At 39.6% G+C, this 16209-nt stretch overlaps 1 protein-coding gene and 1 pseudogene across 1 annotated transcript; both read right to left on the reverse strand.

Annotated features, from left to right (window-relative positions):
* Positions 1-515: 515 nt before the first annotated feature.
* LOC106828906 (olfactory receptor 52B2-like) lies at positions 516-1279 on the reverse strand (annotated as a pseudogene).
* A 10272-nt stretch (positions 1280-11551) lies between these two features.
* OR52B2 (olfactory receptor family 52 subfamily B member 2) lies at positions 11552-12520 on the reverse strand. Its single transcript, XM_014837832.3, has one exon. It carries the CDS (start codon positions 12518-12520, stop codon positions 11552-11554), a length of 969 nt encoding a protein of 322 aa, XP_014693318.3.
* Between the last annotated feature and the right edge of the window lie 3689 nt (positions 12521-16209).

A 16209-nucleotide genomic window follows, 5' to 3' on the forward strand; every position in this document is an offset into this window, starting at 1 on the left:
AAAACATCCTCCTCAGGCAACAAACTTCAAATTAGAATTATAGCTAACACTGAGAGCTCACTAAATGCAGAGCATTATACCAAGTAGTTTACATATTTAATTTAATCCTTACAAAGACCTTTGAGCATAGGTACAAGTGGTTCCACTTTATAGGTTAAGACTAAATTTCTAAAAGGTAGGAATTTGCCAACTGTCAAAAATCAGAAAGTAAGGGAGCTAGGATATGAATTCAGATGCATTTTGTTTCAAAGCCCAAGTGCTTTCTGCTGCAATACGCTACAACACCTACACTTGGGAACTTGATTGGTAAGTTCTCTTTTCTCTTGCTAGTAAGAGAAAACTATGAAGGAACCATGGGCTTTCTCAAGATGTCCTACAATAGATATCATGTGAGCCATACTGTCCCTGATTTGCTTGGTCTTGAGTCCATAAATGATGGGATTAAGCATTGGGGGAATAGAGATTTTCAAGAAGAATGTAGACATGGTGAGGGATGTTCTTGCCAAAGCAGTGGGTCAGGAAAGTGAAAAAGGATGGGATGAAGAAGAGAAGAATGACTCCAATGTGAGAATCACAGGTGTTGAAGGAAGTCTAAACACAGTTTGGAGGATCAAAGTCTAAGAAATACCAATGAGTGCAACATCTACCAAAACTGATGCCATTGGCACTGAGAAGCCATACCAGACGTTGACAGTGATGTCAGCACAGGCAAATCTGGCCACTCCAATGTGTTCACAGTACAAGGGTGGGATGATATTCATCCGACAGTATGGCAGCCTCTTCAACAGGAATATGAAAGGGAAAATGGTCCCAATGCTTCATCCCCAGATTGCAGGGGCTCATTTTTACAATTTCTGTAGAAGTTGTACGTGATTGTGTATCTCAAGGGAGTACAAATGGCCACATAGTCGTCAAATGCCATGGCCAGAAGGATTCCTGACTCAGCCACAAAGACAACATGGATGAAAAACATCTGAGTGATGTACACATCAAAGGCAATCTCTCAAGCACGGAACCACAAGATAGCCAGGGCCTTGGGCACAGTGGTGGTGGACAGCAGGATGTCCGTGCCATCCAGCATGGATAGGAAGACATACATGGGTCCATGGAGTGTGTGTTCATTGAGGACAACAAGGATGAGGACTCCATTTCCCAAGACTGCAGTAATGTACATGAGGAAGAAGGGGATGGAAAGCCAGGTGTGGTAGTTCTCCAGTCCTTGGATGCCATGTAAGATGAACACAGTGGGGTGAAAGGTGGTGAGGATAGCACCAGACATACCTGCTTTGACGTCTGTCTGCGAAGACTACAGAAAGTGAGAGTGAGTGGGCAGAACCAGCTGTAAGTTTCACTAAAAGTTGAACATTAGATAATGAAATCGGTCACTAATGCCTTGACTTAAAGTATATAACATTATGCTTTCACTTCCTACATTATCGTTGCAAACATAAATACAAACATAGGTTCCCACAACTCAGCAATGCCTAGAATCCATACATACCTCGCCATTCTCACTTACATACTCCTACTCAGGCTTTGGTCACCCCTCACCTGTTCTTCTGCAGTAGCATCCTCACTAATATGGTCTCCCTGTCTCCCAACTTCCCATCCTCAACCCCTCCACATGCATCAGCTATGTTGCAGCCTTGTTGGTATGCTGAAAACAAAAATCTTATTGTGTTTTCTCTTACAATTCTTACATAGCGATTTATTGATTACAAGATAAAAGCCCTAACTTCTCAACATGCCAAACCTTCCACAATCCTGCTGTTACTCCCTTCTCTAGCGTCAATCCCCTTTAGGCACTCTAATAAAGCTAAATTAGACTATGATCCATTCTCCACACAAAATCTGAGTTTTCCAACCTTCATGACTTTGCTCAAGGTTTTCTCTTAATCTGGAACATACTTTTCTACCTTTGGTGTTTGTTAAACTCCTGTTGATCTTCCAGTTCACAGTTTAAATATTTATCATCTGGGAAGACTTTCCCAGGTTCAAATTCTGGGTTTCCAACTGTCTGATTATTGACAAAAAGCTAATTTTTCACATCTCAAAAATTTAGCCTTATCTGTGAAAATAAACTATTCATACTTATCTTGAAAGGATTTAATTAAATACTTTCTGTAAACTGCCTAGTATAGTGGCTGGCATAGAAACACTAAATAACTGCTAGTTATTATTATTCAGTGGATCAGTACAACTTAATAAAGAGCCCAGAAACTAACATATTTGGAATTTAAAATGTAATAAAGTAGCATTTCAATTTAGTGGGGAAAAGGAAGGCCTACTCAATTAATGGCATTGGGATATTGGACTATGTTATTTTTGTTAGAGAATAAAATTAGTTCCCATCTCACTCGGTAAACAAATAGAAATTCCAGATAAGCTAAAGATGTACATTTAAAAAATGAAACTACAAAAATATTAAAAATTAAAATAAAGGTCTTAGGAGAAAACATAGGAAAATATTTGGGGAGTTGGAAAGATCTTCCTAAAACAAGGAAACCATATTTCACAGACAGTAACAATTGAACGATGTAATTAAGCAAAAATTCAGTCAAAGATAAATAAAAATCCCAGGAGGAAAACTTACAAAGCATGTAATGGACTAATGGTTAAGATCCTTAAATACTAAAAGTTGGTATAAATAAATAAGGAAAAATTAGAAAATGTACAAAGAATCAAAATAGACAATTGACAGCACAAGAAAAATGGTCCATATATATGTATGAAAAGATGCTAAAAATTTAAAGAAATAAAAATCAGTATCATATTAAAATATTGTTGTTTTCCTATCAAATTGGGAAACATAAGAAAAACAATTAGCCTCCAGTGCTGGTGGCACAGCATTATAACATATAGATATATTTATAAGGATATTCATTGCTATACTGTTGCAATAGTAAAAGAAATGTACATTACAACTTCCAAATTCATCAACAGAACAATAAATAAATTACAGTATATATAGTACAATGGAATTTTTTGCTTCCATTTTTTAAAAAGAAGTATTCACCATGGCATACAGTTAAGTGAAAAAGCAAACTGAAGATTAAAATGCATTAAGGTAATTCTTTTTTTTTTCTCTCTGTATATCAGTCAGGACACTTTATATTATAAGTAACAGAAAATTCAACCCATTCTGGCTTGAGTACACAGGGAAATGTCTTAGTTCCTGAAAAGTGTTTCTAGTATAAGGTTTATCTAAAGATTCAAGAAATCATTAGGGGTTCCATTTCTTTTTTGTTTGTTTGTTTGTTTGTTTTACATCATCTCATTTATTTATTCTTTATCTTTTTAATCTCTTTTTTATTGCAGTAGCATTGGTCTACAACATTATACAAATTTCAGGTGTACATTGTTATATATTTCGTCCTCTGTGTGGATTACATCATGTTTACCACCCAAAGACTAATTACAATCCATCGCCACACACATGTGCCTAATAATCCCTTTCCCCTTCCTCCCTTCCCCTCTGGTAACCACCAATCCAATCTCTGTTTCTCTGTTTGTTTGTCGTTGATTTTATCCTCTACTTATGAGTGAGATCATATGGTATTTGACTTTCTCCCTCTGACTGATTTCACTTAGCACAATACACTCAAGGTCCATCCATGTTGTCAGAAATGGCCAGATTTCATTGTTTCTTATGGCTGAGTAGTACTCCATTGTATATATATACCACATCTTCTTTATCCATTCGTCCCCTGATGGGCACCTAGGTTGCTTCCAAGTCTTGGCTATTGTGAATAAGGCTGCAATGAACATAGAGGTGCATTTATCTTTAGACGTTCGTGTTTTCATGTTCTTTGGATAAATACCCAGCAGTGGAATAGCTGGATCATATGGTAGATCTATTCTTAATTTTTTGAGGAATCTCCATACTGTTTTCCATAGTGGCTGCATCAGTTTGCACTCCCACTAGCAGTGTATGAGTGTTCTCTTCTCTTCACATCCTCTCCAACAATTATTGTTTCCTGTCTTGTTAATTAGCCATTCTGACAAGAGTGAGGTGATATTTCATTGTAGTCTTGATTTGCATCTCCCTCATAGTTAATGATGTTTAACATCTTTTTATGTGCCTGTTGGCCATCATTATATCTTCTTGGAGAAATATCTGTTCAGATCTTTTGCCCATTTTTTAATTGGGTTGTTAGGTTTTTGGTTGTTGAGATGTATGAGTTATTTGTATGTTTTAGATATTAACCCCTTATCTGATATATGGTTTGCAAATATCTTCTCCCAATTCTTAGGCTGTCTTTACATTTTGTTGATGGTTTCCTTTGCCTTGCAGAAGCTTTTTAGTTCGATGTAGTGTCCTTTTGTTTCCTTTGCCCGGTCAGACATGGTGCTTGGAAATATGCTGCTAAGACCAACGTCAAAGAGTGTACTGCCTATGTTTTCCTCTAGAAGTTTAATGGTTCCAGGTCTTATATTCAAGTCTTTAATACATTTTGAGTTAACTTTTGTGTATAGTGTAAGATAATGGTCTACCTTCATTCTTTTCCATGTGGCTGTCCAGTTCTCCCAACACCATTTATTGAAGAGACTTTCCTTTCTTCGTTGTATCTTCTTGGCTCCCTTGTCGAAAATTAGCTGTCCATAGATGTGTGGGTTTATTTCTGGTCTCTTAATTCTGTTCCATTGATCTATGTGTCTGTTTTTGTGCCAGTACCATGCTGTTTTTGTTACTATAGCTCTGTAGTATATTTTGAAATCAGGGAATGGGATACCTCCAGCTTTGTTCTTTTTTCTCAAGATTCCTTTGGCTATTCGGGATCTTTTGTTGTTCCGTACAAATTTTAGGATTCTTTCTTCTATTTCTGTGAAAAATGTTGTTGGGACTTTGATAGGGATTGCATTGAATCTGTAGATTGCCTTAGGAAGTGTGAACAATTTAACTACGTTAATCCTTCCAATCCAAGAGCACAAAATATCTTTCCATTTCTTTGTGTCTTCAATTTCTTTCAACAATGTTTTATAGTTTTCAATGTACAGATCTCTCACCTCTGTGGTTGATTTTATTCCAAGATATTTTATTCTTTTTCTTTCATTTGTAAATATGATTATATTCTTAATTTCTCTTTCTTCTACTTCATTGTTAGTGTATAGAAACACAACTGATTTTTGTACGTTGATTTTGTATCCTGCCAGCTTGCAGGTTTTCTATATATAAAATCATGTCATCTGCAGAAATGACAGTTTCACTTCTTCCTTTCCAATTTGGATCCGTTTTATTTCTTTTTCTTGCCTGATTGCTCTAAGACTTCCAATACTATGTTAAATAAGAGTGGTGAAAGTGGGCATCCTTGTCTGGCTCTTGTTCTTAGAGGGAAAGCTTTCAGTTTTTCTCCATTGAGAATGATATTCACTGTGGGTTTGTCATATATGGCCTTTATTATGTGGAGGCATTTTCCTTCTCTTCCCCTTTATTCAGAGTTTTTATCATAAACGGATGCTGTATCTTGTCGAATGCTTTCTCTGCATCTACTGAGATGATCATGTGATTTTTATTCTTCATTTTGTTAAGGTGGTGTATCATGTTGATTGATTTGCAGATGTTGAATCATCACTGCATCTCTGGAATAAATCCCACTTGATCATGGTGTATGATCTTTTTAATGTATTGTTGTATTTGATTCACTAGTATTTTGTTGAAGATTTTTGCATCGATGTCCATCAGTGGTATTGGCCTGTAATTTTCCTTCTTTGTGTCCTTGTCTGGTTTTGGGATCAGGGTAATGTTGGCTTTGTAGAAGGAGTTAGGAAGCTTCCCCTCCTCTTCAATTTTTTGGAAGAGTTTGAGAAGGATAGGTATTAATTCTTCTTTGAATGTTTGGCAGAACTCACCAAGGAAGCCATCTGGTCCTGGACTTTTATTTTGGGGAGGTTTTTGATTACTGTTTTGATCTCCTTACTGGTGATTGGTCTATTCAAATTTTATTTCTTCCTGATTCAGTTTTGGCAGGCTGTGTGATTCTAAGAATTTATCCATTTCTTCTAGATGATCCAATATGTTGGTGTATATCTTTTCATAGTATTCTCTTAGGATCATTTGTATTTCTGAGGTGTCCATTGTAAGTTCTCCTCTGACATTTCTGATTTTATTTATTTGAGCTTCCCCTTTTTTTTCTTGGTGAGTCTAGCTAAAGGTTTATCAATTTTGTTTCTCTTTTCAAAGCACAAGCTCTTGGTTTCATTGATTTTTTTTTCTATTGTTTTTAAGTCTCTATTTCATTTATTTCTGCTCTGATTTTTATTATTTCTTTCCTTCTACTGATTTTGGGCTTTGTTTGTTCTTCTTTTTCCAGTTCTTTTAGGTGCACTGGTAGATTATTTACTTGGGATTTTTCTTGTTTGTTAATGTAGGCCCCACTTGCTGTAAACTTCCCTCTTAGGACCACTTTTGCTGTATCCCATAGATTTTGCCATGTTGTATTTTCATTTTCATTTGTCTCCAGGTAATTTTTTTATTTCTCCTTTGATTTCTTCATTAACCCAATCATTGTTCAGTAGTATTTTGTTTAATCTCCACATAATAGAGGGTTTTCTGATTTTCTTCCAGTAGTTGATCTCTAGTTTCATACCTTTGTGGTTAGATAAGATACTTGGTATTATTTCAATCTTCTTATTTATTGAGACTTGATTTGTGGCCTAATATATGATCAGTCTTGTAGAAGGTTCCATGTGCATTTGAAAAGAATGTGTATTCTTTGCCATTTGCATGGAGTATCTTTTTCCATCCTTTTACTTTCAGTTTGTGAGTGTCTTTAGTTCTGAGGTGTGTCTCTTGTATGAAGCATCTATATGGGTCTTGTTTTTTTATCCAATCAGCCATCCTACGCCTTTTTGGTTTTTTAAAGGAGCCAGATTTTTTTTAAGATTGGCACCTGAGCTAACATCTATTCCCAGTCTTCTTTTTTAATTTTTTCTTCTTCTTCTCCCCAAAGTCCCCCAGTACATAGTTGTATATTATAGTTGTAGGTCCTTCTGGTTGTGCTATGTGAGACCCTGCCTCAGTATGGCCTGATGAGCAGTGCCATGTCCACGCCCAGGATCAAAACTGGCAAAACCCCAGGACACCAAAGTGGAGTGCGCAAACTTAACCACTTGGCCACAGGGCTGGCCCTTACCCTATGCCTTTTGATTGGAGCATTACTCCATTGACATTTAAAGTAGCTATTGATAAGTATCTACTTATTGCTATTTTGATATTTTTTTCTGGGTGTTTTAGTAGCTCTTCTCTTTTCCTTTCTTCTTCTCTTGCTCTCTTCCCTTGTGGTTTGATGGCTTTCTTTAGTATTATGTTTGGGTTCCTTTATTTTAATTATTTCTGTATTTATTATAGGTTTCTGGTTTGTGATTACCATGAGGTTCATATATAATAATCTACATATGTAGCAATCTATATTGAATTGATGGTCTCTTTAGTTTGACCTTTTTTTAACAGCTCCATTCTTTTACTCTCCTCCTCCCACATTTTATATTTTTATATCGTATCTAACCTTTTATTTTGTGTGTGTGTGTCCATTACCCTCTTATCATTGAATTAGGTAATTTTAGTACGTTTGTCGTTTGACCTTCATATTATCTTCATAGGTGGTTTATCTGCTACCCTTATTGTATTTTTGCCTTTACCAGTGATTTTATTGCCTTTTTTCTTTGATAATTTTCTTATACCTATTTGTGGTCTTCTCTTTCCCACTTAAATAAGTCCCTTTAGCATTTCTTATAAAACTGGTTTCTTGGTGATAAACTCCTTTAACTTTTGCTTATCTGGAAAACTCCTTATCTCCCCTTCCATTCTGAATAGATAACCTTGCCAGGTAGAGTATTCTTAGCTGTAGGTTTTTTCCTTTCAGCACTTTAAATATATCATGCCATTCCCTTCTAACCTATAAGGTTTCAGCTGAGAAGTCAACTGTTAGCCTTGTGGAGTTTCCTTTGCATGTCACTTGTTGCCTTTCTCTTGTGGCTTTTAGGATTCTCTCTTTATCTTTAATTCTTAACATTTTAATTATAATGTGTCTTGATGTGGGCCTCTTTGGGTTTATCTTGTTTGGAGTTCTCTGTGCTTCCTGTACCTGGATGTCTGTTTCGTTCCTTAGGTTAGGAAAGTTTTCAGCTATTATTTCTTCAGATAGATTCTCTGCTCCTTTGTCTCCCTCTTCTCCTTCTGGGATTCCTATAATACAAATGTTAGTGCACTTGATGCTGTCCCAGAATTCCTTAGACTGTTCTCATTCTTTTTAATTCTTTTTCTTTTTTTGTTCAACTTCAGTGATTTCCTCTAGTCTTTTGTCCAGCTTGCTGATCTGTTCTTTTGTATCATCTACTCCACTATTGAGTCCCTCTAGTGAGTTTTTCATATCCAGTATTGTATTCTTCATTTCTGATTAGTTCATTTTTATATTTTCCAATTCTTGGTTGACATACTCACTTTGTTCATCCATTCTTCTCCCAAGATCAGTGAGCATCTTTATGACTTTTGCTTGAACTTTTTGTTGGGTAGATTGCTTATTTCTGTTTCATTTAGTTCTTTTCCTGGAGTTTTACCCTGCTCCCTTGCTTGGAACATATTCCTTTGCTGCTTTATTTTGACTCTTTCTCTCTGCTTATGTCTACTTATTAGGTGGGTCAGCTATGTCTCCTGATCTTATGTAAGAGATGCCTTTTGAGCCCTAGCAGTGTGCTTCCCTCCTGTCACCAGTTCCAAGTGTACCAGGAGTGACACCTATGTAGGCTACATGTGTCCTTCTGTTGTGGCAGGGCTGCTCTTGCTGCAGGTGCCCAGGGAGTCTAGGCTGTCCTCCTGGCCTGCTGGTTGTAATGCTCAGCTACAGGGGGCTGCTGTGGACCCTTCAGTCACTTTATCAAGTTTTGGGAGCCCCAGTGCAGTTGGCTGCAAGGTCTAATAGCACATTCCTGTTGCAGCTTTTCTGTTAAGTGAGTAGCCCACCAGTGTGACTGGTTGCTAGGCTCAGGGGCTTACAATTGCTGTAGGCCTCACGCCTGTGAGGCTGTTGTCAGCTCTCTCAGGATTTCAGCTAAGTGGGGCTGGCCCCAGTCATGGGAGCACCCAATTGTTTCAGGCTTTGGAAGGTAGGGCCAATCTCCTGGCTATTTGAGAAGCACAGGTCTTCTGCTACTGATAAGACCCATGACCAACAGGTCCACACATACCATCAACACAGTCCTGGCCTGTGCACACATCCTGACTCTCTGGAGCAGACCTAGTGGTCACCCCACTGCAAATGCCCCACCAATGCCCCACACACTCCACCTTGCCCCAGAGGAGTGGACCCACTTGCCTGCCTGCAGATGATCCAGGTACCCAGTCTATACAGGCCAAAGAGTTACCCGAGGGCTTGCTCTTGGGTGGAACCACTTCCTAGGGCTGCTGCCTGCCCTGGCTGAGCTGGATTAAATTGACCTCTAGTAGGAGGGGCAGACACTGGGATAACAGGCTAGGGGAAGAACTCCAATGGTGTCTTCCCATGTTTGTGTCAGCCTGCAAGCACTAGCTCAGAATAATGGCTGCCACCAATGTCTCAGTCCCTGGAGAGGTCTCACCTCTCACCAAGATGCACCCAGAGCCTATCAGGTGAGTCTCTTTTCACCAAAGGACTGTGCAACTTTCTTTCTGGTGGTTTTAAGTTTCTTTCCAAAGCAAGTGAAGCTGTGTGTGGGACCTTTAAGAGTTGGCTTTATTCTGCTCATATCTGATAGGTTTTCTAGGGGTATTCCCTGTTGTAGCTAATATCCAGCAAAGCCAAATATTATGAGACTCATCTCAGTTGTGCTGAGTCTGAAGGATGCTTATAGCACCAACATTCCCCTGCTCAGGTCTCCCACTCCTCCAGGGAAGGCTGCGTACCCCAGGGTTTCTCCAACCTGGTTGGCTGTGCAGCTCTATGGCTCTCAAAGGTGGCTTTTTTCTCTCCAGACAGGAATTTCTGACTCTTCTGCTTCAATCACGACTGTCCATTATTGCTGGGTTTCTTTTTTACCCAGTTTTCAGTTCTCTTTCAAAGGCAGTCATTCCAAGAAAAGTTGTAATTTGTTGTGTTTGTGGGAGGAAGTGAGTTCAGAGCCTGCCTATGCCACCATCTCAACACCCACAGGGGTGCTCCATTTCCTTTTTACTCTCAGCTCTACCTGCCAGGTGTTGAATCTCCTCAGGCTAGGCCTCAGCTAAGATGAGTCAGGCACTTATCTCAGGTACAACACGTAAGTGTGTACCAAAAAGCTCAGTAAATAAGATTAATAATATTTTAATATAATCTTTTTATATCAAAATTAATGCAAAATATCCACAATGAATCAAATTTTAAATAAAGAGAGGATTGACTATACTGTACTGAACCATATTGGAGCCCAAGGCAAAAGGAAAAATGAGAGTCCCTATGCACATGTTTTTAATGGTTAAATTTTTCCATAATTTTATTTTGAAATATTATTTATGAGTTTCTTCCATTAAAGCCAGCAAATTATAATAAATTCTAATTTTCCCATAAATAATATATTTAAATTTAAACTAATGTCATGAGTTTTAATATACCTACTTTTCAATGTTTCAATATATTTTAAACCACTTTAATATTCTGGAAAAAAGTTAACCCTAGTCCCAGCCCTGCATAACAAAAAACATCTGCAGCTATCAAGATATCAAGTTGTATACACAGACAGTGTGTGTTATACTATATTATCCAGAGGTCTCAAGAAGATCTTTTCTGAATCAACAGTTTATCAGAACAGAAAAACCTAAAAATCCCAGGAACCAAACATTTATTCCCTCCCCAGAAACTTACCCCAGTTCTAAAGAAAGTTCTTCCTTAACATGTGTAAGAAGCTACCAGATGCAGATTCTGGAGTGAAATAGGACAGTATTTGTACCTCATCAGCAGGAATCCCTTGGGTGAGGACAGAGCTTCCACCCTACTAGGTCTTTAGGGAGCATCTGGTTTAATTAGACAAAAGCAGACCCCAGCAGGACCAGTCTCCAGAGATCACTGACTCAGGAACCAAAAAGGGTGGGTAATGTAACTATGTCCTACCTGCAGCAGACTATACAAATTGCATCTGCTAATGACCCCATATTTCTGGCTAACAAATGGACACAGAGTGGATTTGGGCTGTTGCTGGTCAACAGTTTTTTTAAAAAACTGGAGCCTCTTCAGATGTTAAATACAAAATTACTTTTATCCATTTGTTCATAACTCATTTTACGTGGTGATCAGCTCCCTGTGTTTCTGGAATGCATCTAGTATACTGAGAAGACTAAACGCTCATGTCAGGGGCATGTACCCTTAGCTATTATTTCTGGGCTGTGGGGAAGGCATGTGAGACAAGAAGAGAATAGAGGAAACAAAGAAACAGCAAAAGGAGGTAAAGAGGAAGAACCAGAAGAGAAAAAAAGAAAAGTGGGAGGAGGAGGATGAAGAAGAAGGAAAAGAGGAAGAGAAGAAAATGCCATCTCAGTCCAGGATATCTCTGTATTTCACACTTAGTTTTTTGGATAAAGCTTGGAGTAGGGATTAATGAGGAGCCATCAGCCTGGAAGGGAAGCACAACACCAAGCCTTGATGTCAAAGAACCGGTGGGCTACACCTTCCCGGATCTGCCTTGTCTTCACACCATAGACGATGGGGTTGAGCATTGGTGGCACCACCACATAAAGATTAGCCAGCAGGATATGGACATGTCGAGGAATGTTATGTCCAAAGCGGTGGGTCAGTAATGTAAAGAAGGATGGAACATAAAACATGAGGATGACACAAAGGTGAGAGCCACAAGTGCTGAGGGCCTTGTGCCGGGCATCCTGAGAGGGCAAATGAAAGACGGCTCGGAGGATCAGTGAGTAAGACACAGTGATGAGGATCACATCCAAGATGACCATGACAATGGGCACTGAGAACCCATACCAGATGTTAATGGTGATGTCAGAACAGGCTAAGCGGGCCACTCCAATATGCTCACAGTAGGAATGGCGAATGATGTTGGTCCGGCAGAAGGGCAGCCGCTTCAGCAGGAAGATGACTGGAAAGATGATGCAGAAGCTTCGAGTAACAATAGCCAGAGCAATCCTTCCCACAATAGGCCATGTTAGCACTGTTGTATAATGCAAGGGGGCACAGATGGCCACAAAGCGGTCAAAGGCCATGGCTAATAGGATGGCTGACTCCCCCACAAACATCATGTGGACAAAGAAAACTTGGGTGACACAGGCATCAAAGGCAATGTCATGGGCATGAAGCCAAAAGATAGCTAGGGCCTTGGGTACGGTAGTGGTGGACAGCAGGATGTCTGTGATGGCCAGCATGGAGAGGAAGAAGTACATGGGCTCATGAAGGTTACGTTCTGTGATGATGACCATTATCAGGATGCTGTTGCCTAGGACTGCAGTAATATACATGAGGCAGAGGGGTATTGACAGCCAAATGTGATGAGCCTCCAACCCAGGGATGCCAAGTAGAGCAAAAACTGCAGGGTGGAAGACGGTGAGGTTGGCATGAGTCATGATGCACTTTAGCGTCCTCCCTATCATGACTTAGAAGTTGATGAGTCTGCTGAAAGTGATAGGAACAGAAAGCATCTCTGAGTGCGTGCAGAGATCACAAAAGACAGCATGGATTTCTAAATTGTCAGACTCTCCAGGGGAAAGTTCTTTCAGAGAACGTACATTTGGGTGTAGGAATGACTTCTGGCCTTTGGCACCTCATTTGCATGTAGAGTTTCTGTGGCAATCACGCTTCAAGGACCAAGAGAGGCTTTAACTTGCCTCCGATCACCTAGCCCACCTTACTTTTCTGATCTCATTCTACCATTGCCAGAATTTGCCCCTTTACCTGTGCTGTACTTTTTTCTTCCCCCAAGATTTTGCTCCTTCTGTGTTTACCTGAATTTCCCTTCAATTCCACTTCTGCTTACTCAAATTTTAACCTTAAAATACCTCCTTAGGACACACCACTTTGTAATGGCCCATGATCATAACAATATATCTCCTTCCTGAATATCTAGTAGCTAAACTATGCTTTAACTTGACTATATTTAACATATTAAATTTATCCAGCTATTGCCTTGAATATCTCATATGAGACTTGCCTAATAGCACTTGTGGCTTCCTGTGCCTGGAAGTAAAGGACCAAGTGGAAATCCAGAAAGAGCCTAAGGGATATATTTCTCCACTCTGACTCAGATTCAAATCTCCCTAAAGGCAGCGAGGAGGGGGGCAGCCAATAAAATGGAGAGGGGCTGTGTTCATCACCTGTTCCTCATGAACTTCTCATGCTCCTCCTCAAACAGTCCCATATAAATGGCCTTTGGTTGTGTCTAGATGTCCTCATCCTTAACAGCCCCCTGAAAAACTACTCCAAATACAGGGAACCAATACACTCCCCTCTGTCTCCATTAATATGACCCTTTCTCACTCAACTTGTTCTTTAACCCTCAAAAAGATTCAGGTTTGGCTGCAGATAAGAATGGTAAAGCATAGAGCCCTTCTTGCCTTAGCACTTTCCATCACTTGGGTAAGATCTGTTTCCTTCTGAAGCTCCGGACTATCTTAATAGTCAGCTATTAGGACTAGGGAAAGGTTGAGTGATTAAGAATCTGGAATGGAACATGGAGAAAAGGGAGCATGGAGAGAATCGAGAGTATAAAGGCATCAGATAAATACTAGATGGATCTACTGATAATGGTATTCAGAGGGCCCCAGGGAGGAAGGCATCCCAACGAATGAAAGCCCCAGTTTATGAATCCATCCTGCTGTCTCTATGCAGATGCACTTGCCAGAAGACACTTCACTGTGGGGAGCGAGCAGTGGGTCTCCACGTGGGAACAGGGCCAGATTCAGACATCAAGGGCCCTACTTGGGCTAATAATTTGTCACCTTTTGAGCTAGTATATTTTAAATATTCATTCAACTTTTACTTAGGGGAGAGGCTGAACTTTGCAGGGATAAGCAGAGAAGAAGGGCCACAGGTAGCATTGCTTTGCTTCTATTCTAAAACATTAGCCCCAAATTTATTTAAACAAAAGACCCACCAGAAAAAATAATTCATTTTCCTTAGAAGGATATTTGCTGAAAATTTTTCTCACCACTTCTCCCAACCCCATTAATTATTAAGATACCCCTTTTCAATAAAAGATATCTGACATAGGGCCGGCCGGTGGTGCAGCGGTTAAGTGTGCACGTTCCGCTCCGGCGGTCAGGGGTTAGCCACTTCGGATCCCAGGTACAGACATGGCACCCCTCGGCAAGTCATGCTGTGGCAGGCATCCCACGTATGAAGTAGAGGAAGATGGGCACAGATATTAGCTCAGGGCCAGTCTTCCCCAGCAAAAAGAGGAGGATTGGCAGCAGTTAGCTCAGGGCTAATCTTCCTCAAAAAAAAATAAAAGATATCTGACATAAATTCTCCTAAAAATAACTCTGGCTCTCTGCTTATAATTCCAATGATGTTTTATAATCTCAATAGTGAGATACCAAACACAGAGTGGGGAGGACAGCAAGACCTAAATGGCTGTTAATGAGGTTCTGGAAAGGAGGTCACCATCTGTGTGAAGAAGGGCTTTCATTTCATTCAGTGGCTTCTAAGTGCTCCATCTCAGCCCTCCTGAGGGTTCTCAGCAGGAGAGTTCTAGGCTCATTTAGGAAAGAGTCAGAGGTGAGAAGAGAAGAAAGTCACAGGCACAAAGAGGCACACTCAAAGTCTCATGGAAAGTACCTCCCCAGAAAAAGGGTACCTCCCCAGTACGTCTTCAGAAAAAAAAGCATGAAAAAAAGAGCTGGAACAATAGTGAAGGGGAAAGGAGCCATGCTGAGTGGGAGAGGACACAGTGCAGTAGGAGAAACACACTGAGTTCTGGAGCCAGATTTCCTGGATTAATTTCCCAGTCCTTCCCTGGTTGGCTGGATGGTCATGGGCAGTTACTTTACTTCTGCACACCTCCGTCCTTCAATTTGTAAGATGTGGATAACAATAAACTCTATGAGATAATTAGGAGGATTAAATGAGTCAATTCATATAAAGTACTCAGAAGAGCAGGTTATCATTATTGTTGTTATTATTATTTTTATCAATCTTTTTGGTTATTATCCTATTGTTTTTTTTTTCCAATAGGCAAAGCACCTTAACGAACATTCAGCAACATTTAAAGTCTTACTCTTCATCCAAATATGACCAAAAGCAATTCCTTTTCCAGGAGTAAAGAAGAAGGAAAGGGATAAGAGAAATGCCTAAGGAGAAAAGAACAGCCTGAGAACAGATCACTCAGATTGACCTGGCAATTGAGAACCAAGGCCTGAGGGCTTTGAGTGGTGCACCAGGCAGGTCCACCAGTGATGGACTTAGCTTGGATCAGAACTACCTGACAGGCTTCCCTCAAATGCTCTGAAAAACACCCATCTGTCTCAGCGGAAACAAAGAGAGACCATCTCCATCATTTACAGACTCCTCAGGCACATAGCAGAGTGGTGGGAGTCATAGCTTCAGCTCTAGAACCAAGGAGAGTTCACCTCTAGCATCACAAGGAAGATTCAGTCCAGACTAAGAAATGGAGCCACTTCCCTGAAGCCCCTGACCAGTCTCTGCTCTCTCTTTTTCTTCCTGTGAGTTCCATCTAGCTCCTAGTTTTTGGTTATGCCCATTCCCTCTTTAGGGAGTTATATAAAGGCCTTTCATGTCTTAATGCAATCTTAATTTTGGAAGACTCTCCTAACATCACAACAATATATTAAAATGTACCCACAAACCACAGCTGGAAAACTGTTAGATAGCTATACAAGAGTCAATTCAGTTAATTTTTTGCCTAGTTGTATTAATTAGACATTTATTTAAACAAATATTCATTTCATTTTGCCATTCTTCTTGTACATGTGCTTCAAATATCATCCTTTTCACCACTCTTAGATTCTTTAAAATGCACAGGTTCCACTCACTGAAGCTATGTCCCTAATAAATAAAACAGCCTGCACTGCTCCCCAGGTTATCAGGGTGGGCTCTGTTTGCAGTATAATATAGAAGGATCAGTTGTAAAATGTGTCACAAGAAATTTGTTTCTAATACTATTTAAGGTACCAAAATTTGTAAATGATTTACAAATGATTTTAATAAATTGGAGCAAATTCAGGTTTCTATCCCTAATAACTTTACTCTTGCTCATATGTACTTAAAGCCAGCATGTAAAATGTTTTCATAATCTAAA

Source organism: Equus asinus, chromosome 20 (genome assembly GCF_041296235.1).
Source record: "Equus asinus isolate D_3611 breed Donkey chromosome 20, EquAss-T2T_v2, whole genome shotgun sequence".
Taxonomy (NCBI): domain Eukaryota; kingdom Metazoa; phylum Chordata; class Mammalia; order Perissodactyla; family Equidae; genus Equus; species Equus asinus.